This window comes from Branchiostoma belcheri, unplaced genomic scaffold, assembly GCF_001625305.1.
Source record: "Branchiostoma belcheri isolate BF01 breed outbred unplaced genomic scaffold, Haploidv18h27 scaffold48, whole genome shotgun sequence".
Lineage (NCBI taxonomy): Eukaryota > Metazoa > Chordata > Leptocardii > Amphioxiformes > Branchiostomatidae > Branchiostoma > Branchiostoma belcheri.
The window spans coordinates 1,158,840-1,178,564 of NW_017804109.1; the positions used below are offsets into that span (position 1 = coordinate 1,158,840).

The window sequence follows — 19,725 nt, forward strand, 5'->3', positions numbered from 1 at the left end:
CCGAAAAGAAGGTAGAACCATCCAAGGAGAACAGTCATCCTGTGTTTGGAGGTCCTGTGTTTGGGGAGAGCCACACCCCACGCATGTTAAAGAACCCACCGCACTTATCAAAAAGAGTACGTAGGGGACCTTCCTGGTGTGAGTGGTTCAAACCTAGCTTACAGCCCGGTTTTACGCAGCTTGTACTTACATTGTATACAAAACTGGTGTGTTACGCCTAAAGGTGGTTTACCGGTTATGCAAAACAAACAAAGTTGTGTCCTTGCAATGACTCTTACTTATCAATCCCATCTTTTCACTCCCAGTCCTGTTAGCACTCATTGTCAACATGATATCTACAGGGACTACTACATTGTCATACATGTATACATGTATAACTGTATGGCTTGTAGCTGACGTCCATTGCTTGTTTTTATCTGTTGTTTGCTCCTTTGTTCCATTGACGTCGCCACAGCTGGCAGTGACAATGGCGGAGGCAAGGTCGCGTGACATTGTCCTTGCGGTTGTCGTTGGTTGCCTTGACGCTAATTGCCTCGTGTGGCTGTTGTTCGCCGTTGTGTTTTTAATTGCCGGGGGAGCGCGCGCGCGTGTGTGTGTGTGTCGCGCGCTGCTGTGTGCCAAGGAGAGGGCCGCGTGAGCTGTAACACACACCTGTGTCCAACTGTGCGATGCTAAGTATGGAACCGTCGCAGCCTTGGATGTTTTAATGAGTTCTGCGCAATGTTTCCTGGCTTCGGAGAAAACTTTCATGTGCAGTCCTAGGTTTGGGAGAAGCTACACAAACACACATATGTATGCCTGTGGATGAACCAAACTGAACTCTGTACATAAAGGTATGTCCTGGTATAGGCACAAAGGTTCAGGTTCAAGTTTGGCTAATTATCTGATTCAAGATACACATTTAGGAAAGCAAAAGTTGTTTTCTGATTTTTTTTAGTTGTTTGACGTCCTTGTACAGGTTCAGGATACAGGTATACAACCCATCAAAGTAAGTTCTGCTCAATCATTTTGATTTTTCACTTCTCAAAAATAGCAGCGGCCATAAATCATGTTAAGTCTAATTGTCTAATGAAATGGAAGTTCCTTTCCTGTAGTTCTCTGCCCTACACAATCATGTACAGTAGCTAATCTCCAAGCAGATTTTGGTGGCTACAAGACACTATCAAATTTGGCAGGACAGTATCCAATTATCCAACACACCCTGTAAATTTGGCTGGTGGGAAAAAAAAGATAACCGTGGGTGCCAAAAAAAATTATTCTGGAAAAAAAATTGGCTTACAGAGTACAGCATAGCACCTGTATAATGTAAATAGGAACTTACAAACTTACAGCAAACTGGCTCAAACCTCTGGAGATGAATTAGCTAAAAGACAGTATCAAGTTGGACAGTATCTAACACATCCTGTAAATTTGGCTGGTGGGAAAAAAAGATAACTGGTGCCAAAAAAAATTCTGATAAAAAAAATTGGCTTAGAGAGTACAGCATAGCACCTGTAATGTTAATTGGAACTTACAAACTTAGAGCAAACTGACTCAAACCTCTGGAGATAAATTAGCTAAAAGACAGTATCAAGTTGGACAGTATCCAACACACCCTGTAAATTTGGCTCGTGGGGAAAAAAGATAACTGCCAAAAATATCCTGATACAAAAATTGGCTTAGAGAGTACAGCATAGCACCTGTAATGTAAATAGGAACTTACAAACTTACAGCAAACTGGCTCAAACCTTTGGAGATAAATTAGCTAAAAGACAGTATCAAGTTGGACAGTATCTAACATACCCTGTAAATTTGGCTGGTGAAAAAAAACATAACTGGTGCCAAAAAAAATCCTGATAAAAGAAATTGGCTTAGAGAGTACAGCATAGCACCTGTATAATGTAAATAGGAACTTACAAACTTACAGCAAACTGGCTCAAACCTCTGGAGATGAATTAGCTAAAAGACAGTATCACGTTGGACAGTATCCAACACACCCTGTAAATTTGGCTCGTGGGGAAAAAAAAGATAACTGGTGCCAAAAAAAATCCTGATAAAAGAAATTGGCTTAGAGAGTACAGCATATAGCACCTGTATAATGAATGAATGAATGAAGAACTTTATTGTACAAACATACCCACTGGGTTAGGTACAAACTTGAATACACAAATATATACACAACAAGATCAATCTAGTACTATAATGTAAGTAGGAACGTACAGCAAACAGGCTCAAACCACTAGAGATGAATTCATCTGGAATGGTTTAGCTGACATGACAGTGCTAATGGGCACCTGTCTGGACGTAATGTACCAGGAAAAAGGACTGTTGAGCCCAGTGCAGGGGTCTCCGACGTTATGGAAATGAAAAAATTAAGACTATTAGCTCAGGAGAAACAAAGAAGGGTGTTTGGTAACATCTTTGTCACTTCGAATTTCGAAAGACTTTTCTTTAAGATTCCAAGCTCACCATGTTGAAAGCCCTTACTTCAAGTTTTCAAGTTTACTTCAAGTATTATACATACATAATTACATTCAAGTTTCATGCTTAATTTACCTAGTACATTTCTGTTAATATATATATTCAAAATGTAGAATATAGTATCTATGGTATCGATGTTCTGTTATATTTGTAATGCCTCCCTCTTTTCAAGAGGGGATCTACACATTGTAGCTATTGGTCAAGGTTTGTTGTCCACATTCTCCACAAGATTAGCATTAGTGTCTGATCTTTTGTGTAAGATGTGACATTGAGAGTCACTGACTCAGAGGATGCCATGTTTTAAGCTGTGGAGCTAAAATAGAGTCTAGATGTCCATCGGTCATTCCGTAATTGTTGTGATTGGCTTCTTGGGTCTTGGCTAGGGTTAGATCAGCGTCGAGAGAATCTTAGAAAGCTAATCGAATCGTTCCTCCACTCAGGGTTTTGAAATGGAGTGACCCTCGTGTTATTTTAAGCTTTGGAACAAAAGAGTCTGGATGTTTGGATTCTTGGCATTAATTGCTTTCATTGGCTAGTTAGGTCTTGGTTAGGGTAGGGTTAATATTAAGGTCTGGAGAAGATTTGAGAAGTTTGCGGTATCGTTCCTCCACTCAGGGTTTTAAAATGGACTGACCCTCACACAGAGGACATTTTATTTTAAGCTGCGGAACAAAAGAGCTTGTTCTGATTTTCGGCATTAATTGGTAGGCGTCTTGGCTGGGGTTATATCAGCATCCAGAGAGTCTTAGAAAGTTAATCAAATCGTTCCTCCACTCCGGGTTTTGAAATGGAGTGACCCTTGCACAGAGGACGTGTCATTTTAAGCTGTGGAACAAAAGAACGCCTCGTTCCGATTCTCCGTGTTAATTGCTGTGATTGGCAAGTTAGGTCTTGGTTTATAATCTGAATAAGTTTATGGTATACTAGTAGTCGTTCCTCCACTCTGGGTCTTGAAATGGACTGACCCTCGCACAGAGGACAGTTATTTTAAGCTGCGGAACAAAAGAGCCCCTCGTTCGGATTCTCGGCATTAATTGCTGTGATTGGCCGGGTCCGCGCCGCCTCCCGTGGATCCCATTCGCCGCGCGGCGTGAGCCGAGAGCGCGAGCGAGAGAGCGCCCGGGCACTTATTGCCCAAACCTAATTAACTTGATTAAGTCTCCCGTCGGGCCCGGCTCCAGCCCATAACCTTGCTCCTGTTTTTAATTAGAGGCTGATGCCCTGAATGTGCTCCCCGTTAATGAATGGACGGCCGGACTAGGGGAGCAGAACACGCCGCGCACACGGGCACCTACACGACTCCATTTCATTAATTTCATAAGTCTGGATGGACGCCCGGTGGGAGGGGGAGTTGTAATGAAGCTCGGACAACAGACAGAGACAATGGGCGGAAGATACCATTTTCCGTAGCCAGGGATGTCAACGAATATTTAGAAACCAAAAGCAATTAATTTACAGATCCATTTCGTTAATTTCATAATTTGAGATGGACGCCCGGTGGGAGGGGAGGGTTGTAATGAAGCTCGGACAACAGACAGAGACAAAGGATGGGAGATACCATTTTCCATAGCCAGGGAGGGCTAACACACTTAGTGATTTTGTAAATGTCATTCGGTAACATGTTTTATTAGTTTCAATAACTAAGTCTTGATATGGACATCCCAAGAGAGGGGAAGAGTTTTAACGAAGCTCAGACAACAGAGAGAGACAATGGACGGAAGGTACCATTTTCCGTAGCCAGGGAGGCTAACAAATATTTAGAAACCAAAAGCAATTAATTTACAAATCCATTTCATTAATTTCATAATTTGAGATGGACGTCCGGTGGGATGGAAAAGTTTTAATGAAGCTTGGACAACAGACAGAGACAATAGGTGGAACATACCATTTTCCGTAGGAAGGGAGGGCTAACACAGTCAGTGATTTTGTAAATGTCATTTGGTAACCTGTTTTATTAGTTTGATAATACTTGATATGGACTCCCTAAGAGAGGAATAAGTTGAAATGAAGCTTGGACACCAACAGTGACAATGGATGGAAGATACCATTTTCCGTAGGCAGGGAGGCTTGGTTGTGATTTTGTAGATGTCAGACTATAGTAACCTGTTTTATTAATTTACTAATGACACGGATACCCCAAGAGAGGAAGGTTGGACACTGGACTGAGACAATTAAAGGAAGATACCATTTTCCGTAGCCAGGGAGGCTTGGTTGTGAAGTCTTCAATGTTGGGACTATAATAGTAACTTGTTTTATTCATTTCATAACTTTATATGGACACCCCAAGAGAGGGAAACATTGAAATGAAGCTTGGACACCAACACGAGACAATGGATGGGAGATACCATTTTCCGTAGCCAGGGGTCTCTAGAAACCAAAAGCAATTAATTTAGAAACCTGATTCATTAATTTTATGAGTTGATATGGAAACCCCAGGGAATTAGAAAAGTTTTAACGAAGCCTGGACACCAGACAGAGACAATGGAGGGAAGATACATGTACTACATGTAGTTTCGTAGCAACAGAGGGTCTGAAAGCAATTAATTAGATATCTAATTAATTAATTTCATAAGTTGATATGGATGCCCCAGAGGAGCTTGAAATTGTAACGAAGCTCGGACACTAGACAGAGACAATGGACGAAAGATACCATTTTCCATAGCAAGAGAGGGGTAACACAGTTTGTGATTTTGTAAATGACATTTGGTTCCCTGTTTCATTAATTTGATTTGGACACCCCAAGAGAGGGAAAGTTAAATGAAGCTCGGACACTGGACAGAGACAATGGACAGAAGATACCATTTTCTGTAGCAAGGAAGGCCTAGTAGTAGTGATTTTGTAAATGTCATTTGGTTCTCTGTTTTATTAATTTGATCAGTTGATATGGATGCCCCTAGAGGAAGAAAAAGTTGTAACAGGGCTTGGACACTGGACAGAGACAATGGACAGAAGATACCATTTTCTGTAGCCAGGGAGGCTAATATATGATTAGAAACTGAAAGTACTTCGTTAAAAGTCTAATTGATTACAGCGCCATGCTTAATAAGGTTTTGTGCTCTAGTTAAGAAAGAGAATGTGGTCACTATTGTGAATTATCCACTTTAAAAATAGGACATTTCTAGACGATAAACCCAGACAGACCTGTTTTAGGGACACTGGTTGGACAAAATCATATTTTTTCTACCCAGGGTCAAAGAATAATCTGGATATTAATCTGAGAACCAAAAGCAATTAATTAGAAGGCCAGCTCATTACAGCGACGTGCTTGATTAGATTCTGTGCCCCAGAATACGGCCAGTATCATTAATATCCAGCCAAGTGCTTATTAGTTAATTCTGAAAACATTTTGCAAATGTTAGTCTCTGCAACGCGGGGACAGGAATTTTGACAATTTCTTTGAAAATGGTGAATACGTCTGGTGCTTGGGTGTTTGTGATGTTTATGTATGCACAAGACTGATCAGTGTGTGGTTACCTGATCAGACCAATTCATTCTGCAGCAGTGTGTTGTGAGCCATATTGTCTTGCCAAGACTTTTGAAAAACAGTCAGATGTGTCTATACTGACCACTCAAGTAAATGTATTAAGTCGACCGGATTCTTGGTTCGGTGAGAAAAATTTAAGACACCAAAAAGTGACCACAGTGTATGTGTTAGAAGTGGTCACTAGTATAGGGTTGACTGTATATCAATGGCCAGGTGGTCCTTATGTAGAGGTGGTCACTTGTAACAGGTTTGACTGTATATCAATGACCAGGTGGCCCTTAATGTACAGGTGGTCACTAGTAGTGAACAAGTACAAGTTTGACTGTATATCAATGACCAGGTGGTCCTTATGTAGAGGTGGTCACTAGTACAGGTCAAGACAATATATTCAATGCAGTGGAGGGCACACAAAGTGCAGAGGATGCAGTTGTAGGCTTCATTGTCTTTGGTTAAAATAAACTTAACATTTTGCAGCCCAAGATTGCAGATTTAATGCACTGTCACAGTGGAGATATGCTCCAGGCAACACACACACATTCAAACCTGTGCTCAGTGTACCTTTTTATACAATATATGAATGGTGAGAGGTGGTGCAGCACATACATGTGCATGCTATGCATTAGAGAGATATTAAGCAAATGCTTTACTCCAGTGTTGACCCGGGAAGGCGGCTATCCATCATGTGGCCGTGTTTTAGCCCTGACGTCTCGCGGCCATATTCATAACGATCCACACCAGAGGCGGGGAGCTAAGTGTGTTATCTCCCGCTCATTCTTCGCTGCCCTCGGGACGCGGCCGACGCCTTTGTAGTCGGGTCTCGGAACCAAGAACTAGCCAGGATATATGTATGTGTGTGTGTGTGTGTATGGGTCTCGGTCATTTACACACTCCAATCTTACTGCTCAAGTGTGTCTGAATCAAGAACTAGCCAGGATATGTGTGTGTCAAGTGCTCAAGTGTGAAAAGAAATACATTCATGCAACATCAAGCAAAGTACATGTACATGACTTCTTTTTTTTTTCGAAAAAAAAACTTCGAAATTTAGAAGACATTGAGACTTTGATTTTTGGATTAGGTAAGAATCAAATAGAGAACAAAAAAGGCGGGTCTCCGAATCAAGAACTGGCCAGGATATATGTGTATGTGTGTGTGTGTGTGTGTGTATGGGCCACGGTCATTTACACTCTCCAATCTTACTGCTCAAGTGTGAAAAGAAATGCCAACATCAAACAAAGTACAGGCATGTTGGAAACTTAGAAGTCAATGACTGAGACCTTGATTTTTGGATTAGGAAAGAATCAAATAGAGGACAAAAACATATGGGTCTCGGTCATTTATACACTCCAATCTTACTGCTCAAGTGTGAGAAGAAATACACGCATGCAACATCAAGTAAGGTATTAGGTAAGAATCAAATAGAGAAGAAAAAAAGTTGGGTCTCTGAATCAAAAACTAGCCAGGATATATATGTACATGTGTGTGTGTATGGGCCACGGTCATTTACACTCTCCAATCTTACTGCTCAAGTGTGAAAAGAGTGCATCAAGCAAAGTACGTGTACATGACTTTTTTTTTTTGTTTGTTCAAAACTTAAGACAACGAGACTTTGATTTTTGGATTAGGAAAGAATCAAATAGAGGACAAAAGCAAACATGGGTGTCTTAATTGCTATTTTTGACATTACAAGAACATGGTCAAAATCATAAATGCAAATGGAGGATATCAGGAAAGTTCACTTGCCTTTCCACTTTGACTGTGAGGCCCAACACCTGCAGTGCAGTGCAGAGGTCAGCTACCAGGGGGCATTGCAAAACATGTAAATATGGGGCTAGCAACCCCTTTCTATGTTGTATACCGGTATATCCCAAATCTTGTTAAGGGAACTTGTTGCCTTTACGTAGCCTGGATGCCAGACTGACTCCTGGGCATACACAGGCCAGCTCCTCAGCCCTTTGCCCGTGTCATCTAGCCTGACTGTTGCTCAGGGTCTAACTTGGGGCTGTGGTAAAATGTCCTTGGGGGTATATTGGCCCTGGAGCCGAGTCTGCAAACAGTCTGGTATCCAGACTATTAGTCAGGACTGTGCAGGCCCTGGGAACAGGCTAGTAGTCAAGACTGTGTATGTCCTGGAAAAAGTCTGTTATCCAAGCTATTGCTAGTATTAGTCAGTCCTTTGGATGGCCTGTGAACAGTCTGGCATCCAGACTATTAGTCAGGACTGTGCAGGCCCTGGAAACAGTCTGGCATCCAGGCTATACACATGTATTAGTCAGGACTGTGTAGGCCCTGGAAACAGTCTGGCATCCAGACTATTAGTCAGGACTGTGTAGGCAATGGAAACAATCAGGCATCCAGGCTACCGGTATTAATTAGTCAGGACTGTGTAGGCCCTGGAAACAGTCTGGCATCCAGGCTATTAATCAGGACTGTGTAGGCTCTGGAAACAGTCTGGCAACCAGACTATTAGTCAGGACTGTGTAGGCCCTGGGAACAGTCTGGCATCCAGGCTATTAGGACTGTGTAGGCCCTGGAAACAGTCTGGCATCCAGGCTATTACTATTAGTCAGGACTGTGTAGGCCCTGGGAACAGTCTGGCATCCAGGCTATTAGGACTGTGTAGGCCCTGGGAACAGTCTGGCATCCAGGCTATTAGGACTGTGCAGGCCCTGGAAACAGTCTGGCATCCAGGCTATTACTATTAGTCAGGACTGCAGGCCCAGGGAACAGCCTGGTATCCAGACTATCAGTCAGGAAACAGACAACCCCCAGTCCCCACCACAGGTGCGGTTCCAGTGTGGACATTTCAGCAGCTAATCATTGGTTGACGTGTGGGGGATTAGCGTGATGTTTCCTGGCCCCCACGCCAAGCTTCGTCGGCTTACCGCGATAGGGATCTGAAATCCGGCGAAAGAGAGTCGCTTAGCGTCCAATTGGTGTCAATTTCAGTTGGACTAGCCGTGCGGGAATCCCCCCTAATCCCGTCAGCAGATCACTTTCACTGCCGTAATCATGAAGCATCTACTTTCACTGGCGTTCCTTTCAAACCGGATCAGGCACCGAGAGTGAGCACAGGAGACTGGTCTTATCATCAGGGCCCGGTGTTCGCTGCAGATCTGAGCACGTTGTTACCAGTTTACAGGGTGTCCCCTGTGTGGGTTTCTTTCCTTACACTTTGTCAGGCTTTTAATTTCCTTCAAACAAACTGGATGTCTATCCAAACTCTATTACAGTATAACACTAGTAGAATCCTGTAATATAGGTAAGATCTCTCCAGATGCAAGCATGTTGTTACCAGTTTACATGGTGTCCCCAGTGTGGGCTCCTCTCCTTACACTTTGTCAGAATTTCCTTCATACAAACTCTATTACTGTAGAGCACTACTACTAGACACAGGTCCTGTAATATAGGTTAGGCCAAGTGTTTTCTCTCTAGATCCAAGCATGTTGTTACCAGTTTACATGGTGTTCCCTGTGTGGGTTTCTTTCCTTACACTTTGTCAGGCTTGCCTTCAAACAAACTGGATATTTACCTTAACTGTATTACTGTAACAGCATAACACTAGAAAGTCCTAGAAAATATGTAAGGCCAAGTGTTTTCTCTCTAGGTACAAACTCATTGCTACTGGTTTACATGGTGTCCCTAGTGTGGGTTTGCCTGTTCACACTTTGTCGGGCTTTTCCTTCAAACAAACTGGATATCTACCTTAATTCTATTACTGTAGAACACTACTACCAGACAGGTCTTGTAATATAGGTAAGGCCAAGTGTTTTCTCTCTAGATCCGAGCATGTTGTTACCAGTTTACATGGTGTCCCCTGTGTGGGCTTCTCTCCTTACACTTTGTCAGGCTTTTCCTTCAAACAAACTGGATGTCTACCCAAACTCTATTACTGCAACAGTATAACAGTAGACAGGTCCTATAGTTCACATCACTTGTAATAAATTTTATCAAATTTGAATGTATTTATGTACATGGTACAAAATGGTGGTTCTGATTTTCATTTTACCACCTTGTCATTAAAGTTTCGAAAAATACCCAAACTTGGTTGGTGATGAAGTCACTTCAAAGTGCTGTCCCAGGTGTTGCCATGGCAACAGTGGCAAGGTGAAAAGGTTGATGGGTAATCTCCCCGAGGATCCACGGTGACCCTTGACCCCCAACCACCTGACGAAAGTGAGCGAAATCGATCCCTGTCCTTTTGCGTTGCGCCATTTTTCATAATCCTTGTCATTGGCTGGCTTTAGTCACGGATTCGACAAACGACAAAATTTTGCTTTGTATATAATTTCAAAGCATTGTATTTAAAGTTATGCTTTGATTGTAATTTCAAAGCACTGCATTTATTTCATGTAGATTGACTGTAAGCTGCCCACTCTGATTGTAGAAAAATAAGCAACTTAAATCTTGCTAAGCAGTGAACAGTGACACAATCATACATGTACATGCTAAATACTGATATCCTATGTACACTGTAATTTGTTTGAAGGTGGCGATGCATTTACTGTATGAAACTTGAAAGGATATTCATACAATGTTGATGGTAGCATCGAAAATAAGGATTTGTTTGGGTAAACACAGATGTTTGTATCTTCCTGGAGATGATAGATTGATTCCTACCACACAGGATGTGCTTTTTAGTAATGCCATTTCTTGTAATCCCGTCATTGGCCAGTCTCAGCCAACGATGCAACAAAGGACACGTTTTGCTTTGATTTGTATAATTTCAAGGCACTGGATTTATTTCATGTAGGCAGACCATAGGGCTGACCACTTAAGTTGAAAGAGAAAGAAGAAGAAGCTACTAAACCTTGCTGAATAATCACATATATTGTACAAATCATGTACATATTAGAATACTACATAATTTAGTGGAAAATGGTCATTTCAAGACCTGATACATTTATTAGGTAGGGGAATCTTACATTAATGTTGAAGATAGCAACAAAAACAAAGATTTGTTTGGGTAAACACAAAATTATGTAGTTTCCTGGATACGATAGACTGATTATCAACACAAGGGATGTGCTTTTCAGTCTGACATTTTCGGGATTACTTTTTCACTTAGTTCGTTAGGCCTCCATTGACACACGAAACGACTGATTTTCCTCGCACGATTTGCTAAGTTTCCCCTCGTCTTTTATGAGGGCTTCCGCGCTGGCTAGATTATATGCAAAGCACCCTTTCTAGGACCAACACTATCACATTTCCTCGACAAAAGGCCGCAATGTCTTAAATGCCCGGCCTGACTGTAAAACCGGGATGGTAGCAATTAGGGCCAAATGTGCAGATTTTTGGGGAAGATAGGGCGTCAAAGTTGCAATGTTCGTGATGGATGTGGCGAATGGTGTCGTTAAGAGCAGCTCCCCCGAGTTTTGCTACGTCCACTGCTCCTGTTGGAGAGGGAGATTAAAAGGTACGGAAGGGACGTTGCACTGTTTTTCTAACATCTTCTGAAATGTTGTCATTTGGGGCTGTGTTCTATGTGTTCTATACCCATTTTGACTTTGGTATATGTACGTGTATGTATGCAGGTGTATTGAGCAAAGGTGTCACTTTGGTATATGTACTCTTATACGCAGGTGTATTGAGAAAAGGTGCCACTCCTTTGAACTGAATTGTACTTGTGCTTGATCATGTCTGAGCGTTGTGATACAAGCAGGTTAGGCAATCAAGTACTAGTACTTGGTCATCACTTTTGCCCAAAAGTGGTCAGGACCTGGTGGTCCTTATGTAAAGGTGCTTACATGTATCTACTAGTAGTAGGTTTTACTGTATACGTGTGTGCGTGCGTGCGTTTGTGTGCGTGCGTGCGTGTGTGTGTTTTTGTGTGTGCATGCGTGTGTTTGTGTGTGTGCGTGTGTGTGTGTTTTTGTGTGTGCGTGCTTGCATGTGTGTGTGCATGCATGCATGTGGATGTCCATATTAACATACATACATACATACACACACACAAGAGTGTAGATGACCCAGTATCATGTCCTGAATCCAGTCCTACTGTAGATACGGCATTGTCCCAGCCTGAATGCCACACAGCATCTAATTCTTCATCTCAGACAGTCCAGGAGACGCATGCGGAGACTTGCGTGTGTGTGTGTCCGCGTGTGTGTGTGTGTGTTTCCATATTAACTTACAGTGTCTAGATGCCCCAGTATCATGTCCTGAATCCAGTTCTACTCGTAGATACCATACAGCATCTAATTCTGCATCTAAGACAGTCCAGGACTGACGCATGCGGAGACTTGCGTGCATTCTAACCCGGGTCACAGTCCCCAGTGGATAGCAGAACATTTGGGTTGACGCGCTCTATCCGGGTTATACGTCTCCCGCGTAATGCGGACTTGGACAGCCCGGAAACCCTGACCCGTGTCCTGTGACAAAGTGGTGCTCTACGCTTGAGCTACCACCGGCCATGCCTGGGTGCACACGAGCGTCCCTGCCTTTGGCTATGCCAGGACCACATCAATTTCCTACTACTCTTTGTCATATATAATTGCTCTCCTTTTCTTGTAGTTACGCCGCACTTGTGTCACTGTCGTAAGCAAGCGGTTCTATTGTCGCTTTCAAAATGATTGTGAAATGTTTTTTTCTTCTTCTCGCTTTGGCTATGCCAAGACCACGTCAATTTCCTACTACTCTTTGTCATATATAATTGCTCTCCTTTTCTTGTTGTTACGCCACACTTATGTCACTGTCGTAAGCAAGTGGTTCTATTGTTGCTTTCAGAAATGATTTTGAAATGTTTGTTGTTTTTTCTTCATAAAAGGCCATTTTTCCATGAGTGGCTTATGTCGTTACCATAATTATACATAAACAGTTTTTTCTTTTGGTAAGTACTGTTGTTTTGCTTTTAGTTTTATCCAGGTAAGATGCTTTCAGGCTTGTCAAATGGAGGAAAGCAATTATGAAGACAGTAATTAGTAATAACAATAAGGATAATTACTAGAGATGTCTTACATAACAAATATCGCTCACAAACTTTGGAGTCATTAAAAGATGCAATCATAGGTGTTAGGCAAGAAATGTAAAAGATAATTAAAATTGATGCTTAACATGTAAATGCCACATTTAAATCTGCTTGCACTGCACAAATACATAGATTCTAGCATCAATCTCTAGGGCATTGTGAATAATGTGTAAACGGACAATTTCAGCCTTCAGCCAAAAGTTACTGAGGGATGGAGCTAGTAGTACTAAGCTTAGAGAAGTATTTACATTTATTCCCTTGGTCTGCATTTTACCTCCCCAAATGCCTCCTTTTTTATTGTTATTGCATTTCTATTGGAAGTCGTAAAATGGCAGAAATTTGAAAGAATTGGAGAAGGGATGTAAACTGATGAATATTCGCGCGGCGGGCTTACGTTTCTGTCATTCCGGATAATTGAGAAGGAAGGACACGTGAAATTTCTTACGGCCGATTACGATTTCTTTACTTCATCATTGTGGCAGAGCTTGGGGAAGTTTCTCGGAGATGCATCACAATGTTTATCTGATATTTTGTGGGCCCAATATGTCTTGACAAGCATAGTTGTAATTAAGCCCACAGTAATGTACTACGAGTCCTTGGCACTCGCAGCCATAAACGAGAAAAACAGCCCGCCACTTCAGCGTCGTAAGTGACAAGTAATCAGGCTCGACAATCAAGGACATTAATTAGTTGAAAAGTAACGATGAGGAATCGCTAATAAAGGCGGGAAACGTAATCACATCCGCCAGGCATATCTCCTACGAGTCAAGCTGTTAACTGGGGAAGTTTGGGCGAGTTCTCCTCCCGAATGCGTCAATTTGGACAATTAGTGCCTCGACCATGCAGCTTGCGAATGACGTATGACTGATTTCCCCCACTCTGATTACTCCGACGCTCCTCTGAAAGTCCATTTCTATCTCTTATTCTGACGATGCCTGTGGGAGCGTAATCTGCCCAAATCACGTCACAAAACTCGCAGGTATGACTTTGATGTCGGGCGCTGCCTTTCCCGAGGTGTTTGTGTCTTTAATGTTCGTCCGTCTTGCTTCCAGGAGGTTCGCGTATCTTGTCAGAAAGTTTGGGCCGTCGTGTAGATCTTCATTTGAACCACACCGTCAGCAGTTTTGCGGGAAATTTATGTTGAACCCGTGCAAGACGTGAACAAAGGACGTAAAACTGGATAATAAGTGTGTGTTTTTACCACTGAAACAGCAACATCAGGAGGTCCCAAAGGCCTGTTTTCTGGTGTCCCACCTCTCTGTGGAGGTTCAGTGGGGAAAAATTCTTGTGATTTTTGAAATTTGGGTAAATGCAGCATTGATATTATTGATACAGTATTTCAACTCGGAGTGCAGTAGCCATTTTGAATCCTGTTATCTGAATTTGTAGTGAGTGTGTATTACTAACCGAATATTTCAAATAAGTGAATGAACTTTACTGCTCAACAATCGTACATGGTACAAATGTATGACAGCAATTGTTACAGAAAAGTCCAGAACTGTGGGTGACTGTTGTAGCATCGTGATAATACATTTTTTTTTTTGCCATCCGTGTTGTACATAAATTATTACATGTATGTATAAAAGGTCTCTTTGGGAAACAAGGTGCTGTGATTGATTGACGTGTCTCTGAACACCTCACCATTTCCCAATGACCAACTTCTGTTTTTTTTTCTTCTTCCTTTTTCGTCACCTACATGTATGCTGCTAGGTTCAAACTCAAAGGCCACTGTGAGAAAGAATGGTGACTTGATGGATGTCAGTGTTGAATATTTTACCACCACATGAAGAGCTGTTAGTGGTGTTTTTTTCTCGCTGCATCCTTGAATGAGTGAATGAATGAACATAGATAGCTTTAAACAATGTTTACAGTCAGATGTTCAAGGATTAGGTGTAACAAGTCGCTCGGTGTAATTTAGTCAGCTGCCACCATGCCGCGTGCCTCCGAAGCTGGTGTGTTATGCCAAAGGGCAGTTATACCGGCTATACAGATACAGAATCAGAGTTTATTGCTCGATAATCACTGTACAGTCTCAACCATGAAACAAAAACAGTACCGGCCTAATCTATTCTACATATAGAACTAGTTTATCATCGATAACAATGTGTGATGCGACTTTTTGATGGAGAAGTCGTGCCATGACGGAGTGACTGACTGCCACACGCATCGCCGTTTCAAAACACTCACCTGCGGGAGTCTCGCAGGTGTCGTGTGCAGGTGTTGCAAAGTTTCTCACACTTGGGCGTGATGTATGTCTCCTCGTAGAAGTTCACCCCCTCATCCCTGCTTTAATAAAGCGCATCCCCAGATTATGAACCGTGAAGGGAGCCTGTCATTTCCGTTTGCCCAGCTTTCTGCGACCCGGAATTTTAATGAGGGGGAAGATTTAGGGCCCGGCGGTGACTCGCGCTTCCCCCAGAGGTAAATTAGCGGGAAAATCGTGTCATTTGGAGTTTCTATAACACACAGTTTGTCAGCAGCCCACATATATCATCATTTTGCACATATCATTCAGAGCTGGAGGTGCTAACATTGTGACCCAGGACGGGAGTAACGACAGCAGACAAATGACATGGGATGTCGACGGTAAGATTATGTGGGTCTCTTGGGCCATTGCTGGACTTAATTACACCGCGGCGCTGCCACATTCCATGCAAAGTCTCGACCACGATGTGCTGAAGCCCACAAAATGTATAATTCCTCGCTGCAGATAGCCCATTCGTCAACCCGCGGGTTAAGATAAATGGCGCATTTTCTGGGCCCGAGTTTATCAAGCAGTGAAATTTAGTTCTTGCTTACGGCGAGATTCTCCCAAATAATTGTGCGCATTACTCTAAGGACCTGTTTGAAAGATGTCCTCCCCTCCTTGTTTGCTTCTGTGCATTTATTCGGACGGTGATGGATGCACGACAGAGATATCAGGGTCCGGGAACCAGGATTGGGGTAACCTCGCGCCGTTTTAATAATTTCTAAACAGGGCACTGCTGATGAAAAAAATGAGGTGGGAGTAAAGACCGTCCTATCTCGGCGTGCGGCGGCGGCGGTTTGTCAGGCTTAAGGAGGCTGGCGTGTCTTGGCGAGCGGTGTGCCCGCCGGTTATGCGCGGCTGATAGGCCCTGGCCCTGGGCGCGGGCCGGGTGAGCCGGCGTGACGTCGGGAGAGAAATTTCGAGGACTTTGATGAGTGGAAGTGGCAGCGAAAATCGCATTTGCAGGCGGCGGGGGAAGCCCTGAGAGAGCCGTGGTAGGCGGACAGTGGAGGGAGGCCTGGGTTTTCCAGTATGATTTAGACTGTGTGGGTTTATGTGTAGATTATGTTGTCTTGAGTTAGGACGTTTTCTACCACTGACCTATCTTTGTTGTACATCAGGGCTTGTGGGAAAATGATTCGCACTTATCTATCGTGGTGATATTGTGTGTTACAGACACTTTTTCTCTATCATCAGATCTCTTGTAAGATTTGCGACTTTGTTGATGATTGTTGTTCTCTAGAACGGCTCAGTTGTGGCATTGTCACCCTGCAGAATTTTACCACCATGACCAAGCTGGTATTTTGTTGGAAATAACGTCGATATCTTCAGTTTTCTTGATACATACATGTAGAGCCTGTGTTTGCTGTACATAGATTCTACCTGCATTGTAAATGTTAGTAACAGGAAGTGGAAAAATATACTTTTAGTTGAAACTGGATGAAGATGACATGTGCACACATGGTCATTTTCGCTGGCCCTTTGTCACCAGGGTGGTCGTTCGCAAACTTCTTGTTCACTTGAAACATCAGTGTATTCAATATCTTACTGCACTTTTTGGGAGATAATTTGAAAATCTCAAAGATTTCTTACTTTTGCTTGCATTATTACAGCAAATTAAACATTTCATGCATGTTTGATGTCATGGAAAAGTCGTTAGGTGTAACTCTCCTACAATTACGCACTTGGCCCCGTCAGGATGCGTGTGTGTGCGTGGTGATTGAATTATGTCCTGGTTGAGCTAATCTGTTTCTTTCTTCCGTCCCTCTCCAACGTTCGAACATCCGTTGTGCGAAGCTGACATCATTAAGTGCGGAGAGGAGGTCCGTAATCAGGTTGTGTGTGATCCCATTTGTGGGCGTAATCACTCTTTTCAAGATGTCCCGACGCCCACTCTCTTTGCCGTCATAGACCCTCCTGTTACGTCCAAACTTTATTACGGTTAGCCAATTACCGGGTTTCAAGATCTTGGCTTTGAAGAAAAAGTGATCCGGGATGACTGCTTGATATTTGCTCGCGAGCTCTCTGCTCAGATTTTGTTAACGACTTTGTCACGCGTCATTTGCAAACACTCCTGTGTACAAACTGTGATGTCAGGAAGTCTTGGAGAGTTACGATTACAAGGAAGAATTTTCTGTGTGCTTTGACAAAGTCTACCTACATGACATGTACACCACCCACAATTCAGCAAGTATGCATATGCAGGGTATTTTGAGCCAGGTGATCCCAGGTTTCTATCACTTGGACGAATTCCCAGCGACAATCACTGTTGTACACTCACTCACTATACTATCAGTTGTTCCCTGTCTCCCGAGGGTTAGATGTGTTTGCACACTGATGCTGAGGCTTGATGGCAGCCTGCCATTTGCCTCAATCCTGTGGGTATATGACATATACCCCCATTGTACATTGTACACCCTGTGTTGAGGTAGGGGAAGTTCTCCCTTGTCTTTTCACTGGTTAGCCTTGTGGGTTTTAGCCATCCACATTCAGTGTGATAATCTTCCTAAGCCACTTCTCGATGTACAAATGTATGCGTGTATCCAATGAACCAACTGTTTTGTCTTGTACCCGACCACCTGAGAGAATAGTGTTCAGTACAAAAATTTAATATGCATATACAAAACACACATGTACGTGATCCGATCAACTATCTGTTTTCTCATGTTTCTGCCCATCTGAGGGTACAATGTACAAATGAATGATGTGTATCCGACTAACTACAGTAACTGTTTTTGTATTGTTTTCGACCACCTGATATTACATGACAGTACAGTGTACAAATGTACATGAACGTGTATTGGACTAACCGACTGTTTTCTCTTGTTGTTGACCACAGGAGACCTGCTGAAGGCGTCGACGCCGGATGTGCAGGGAACAGCGTTCACCCTGCCCTCCCCGTCCCCAGGCCAAGGGCAGCAGCTGCTGTACCCCTGTCCCTACTGTAACTACACCACAGCCGACCAGGCACACATGAAGATGCACATCATCTCACAGCACAGGTAAGAAAACATCACTCATTCATTCACTCACTCACTCATGCACTCACTCATGCACTCACTCACTCCTCATGCACTGCTAAACCCCTGCCCCTACTGTAACTACACCACTGCCGACCAGGCTCACATGAAGATGCACATCATCTCACAGCACAGGTACACAAATGCTTCTTCTTTGGTCATCCTTGTCACGAGGTGTAGCAGGAGAAGTTCTGTTTTCAGTACTGTTTGTTAGTCATTGCAGATATAAGGTCAGGTCCTTGTAGTCAAGGTTAGGGAATGAAAGAATGGATTGATGCACATCACCTCTCAGCACAGGTACCCAAACATCAGGTGCCCCGACATCAAGTTCAAATGTTCAAAGATACTGACCAGGGTCAAGAAGTCCAAAGTTTAAGTGTTGAAGTTGTGTGAATCTTGCAATAATGATTTTAAGCAGCATGTGTTCTATCTTAAGGAGAACATTTTCTATTTTGAGGAGCACACTTTCTCTTAGTTCCCCTCAGTGTCCAGCCTTAAATCTTTTTATGTTAAAGAGGAAATTTTCCTGTCTTCAGTGTCCAGCCGCTTGTGCGGTGCCTGCTGTGCCAGGACGCCTGTAACGACAAGTACGAACAACACAGGTTTTGCTGTAAAGTTTATCTTACGGAGCGTGTGTTCCATTTTCCCCCCTCCTAGTGTCCAGCCGTTGGTGCGGTGCCCGCTGTGCCAGGACGCCTGCAACGACAAGTACCACCTGGAGCTGCACCTGACTTGGCTACACAACGTCACATCCGGACTGCATTTGCTACCTTAAGGAACATGTTTTCTCCTTAACACGTCTTTCTTGTTCCTCTCCCTCAGTGTCCAGCCGTTGGTGCACTGTGCCAGGACCACTTAATGCTTAAGTCAGTACAGAGGATACAGGTCCTACTCTTGAGGAGTATATTTTCTCTCATAAAAAGCGAGTTTTCCCCTTGTTTGTCCCCCGCAGTGTCCAGCCGTTGGTGCGGTGCCCGCTGTGCCAGGACGCCTGTAACGACAAGTACCACCTGGAGCTGCACCTGACTCGGCTACACAACGTCACGCCCGACTGCCTCCAGCGCCTGCTCATGAGCGTCAGCGAGGCAGACCTCATCATCCCCATGCCGTCCTACCCGGCCACCAGTTCATCCGGCGACGCGCCGCCCCCGACCAACGGGCGCCAGGCCATGGACCGGGCAGTCATGTCCGCGCTCGAGGAGGCCAACCGCGGGGAGGGCAAGTCGTCAGGGAAGGAGGGCGAACGGGACGACACGGTTTGTTTGTTTGTTTATTTGTTTTAAGTTAAACTTTAGATCCAACACAATAAAATTCTCTCACCTAGAGCATTTGACCAGTCACTCTGGTCTTCCTCAGTAGACTGACCCAGTGAGGCTTGTCACGTGGCTTCTTTGAAGTGTGACGTCAACACTGGGTCAAAGGCATCTGGTAGGCGATGTTTTGATTGTTAGATGGTTTGTTTGTTTTAGATCTTCATTGTTGTGTTGAATATAACAAAGTGACAAGTCCATTCATTACATACATATAAAAGTCCAAAAGTGATCCTATA

At 43.4% G+C, this 19,725-nt stretch overlaps 1 protein-coding gene across 1 annotated transcript in view; it reads left to right on the forward strand.

The window, feature by feature from the left end:
* LOC109479318 (zinc finger homeobox protein 4-like) overlaps nt 1–19,725 on the forward strand; it is a 141,461-nt gene that overhangs the window by 104,901 nt on the left and 16,835 nt on the right. Inside the window, exons 10-11 of the mRNA XM_019781272.1 lie at nt 17,996–18,158; nt 19,129–19,432. Of these exons, the coding sequence (XP_019636831.1) occupies nt 17,996–18,158; nt 19,129–19,432 (467 nt within the window). The remainder of the gene's footprint in view (nt 1–17,995; nt 18,159–19,128; nt 19,433–19,725) is intronic.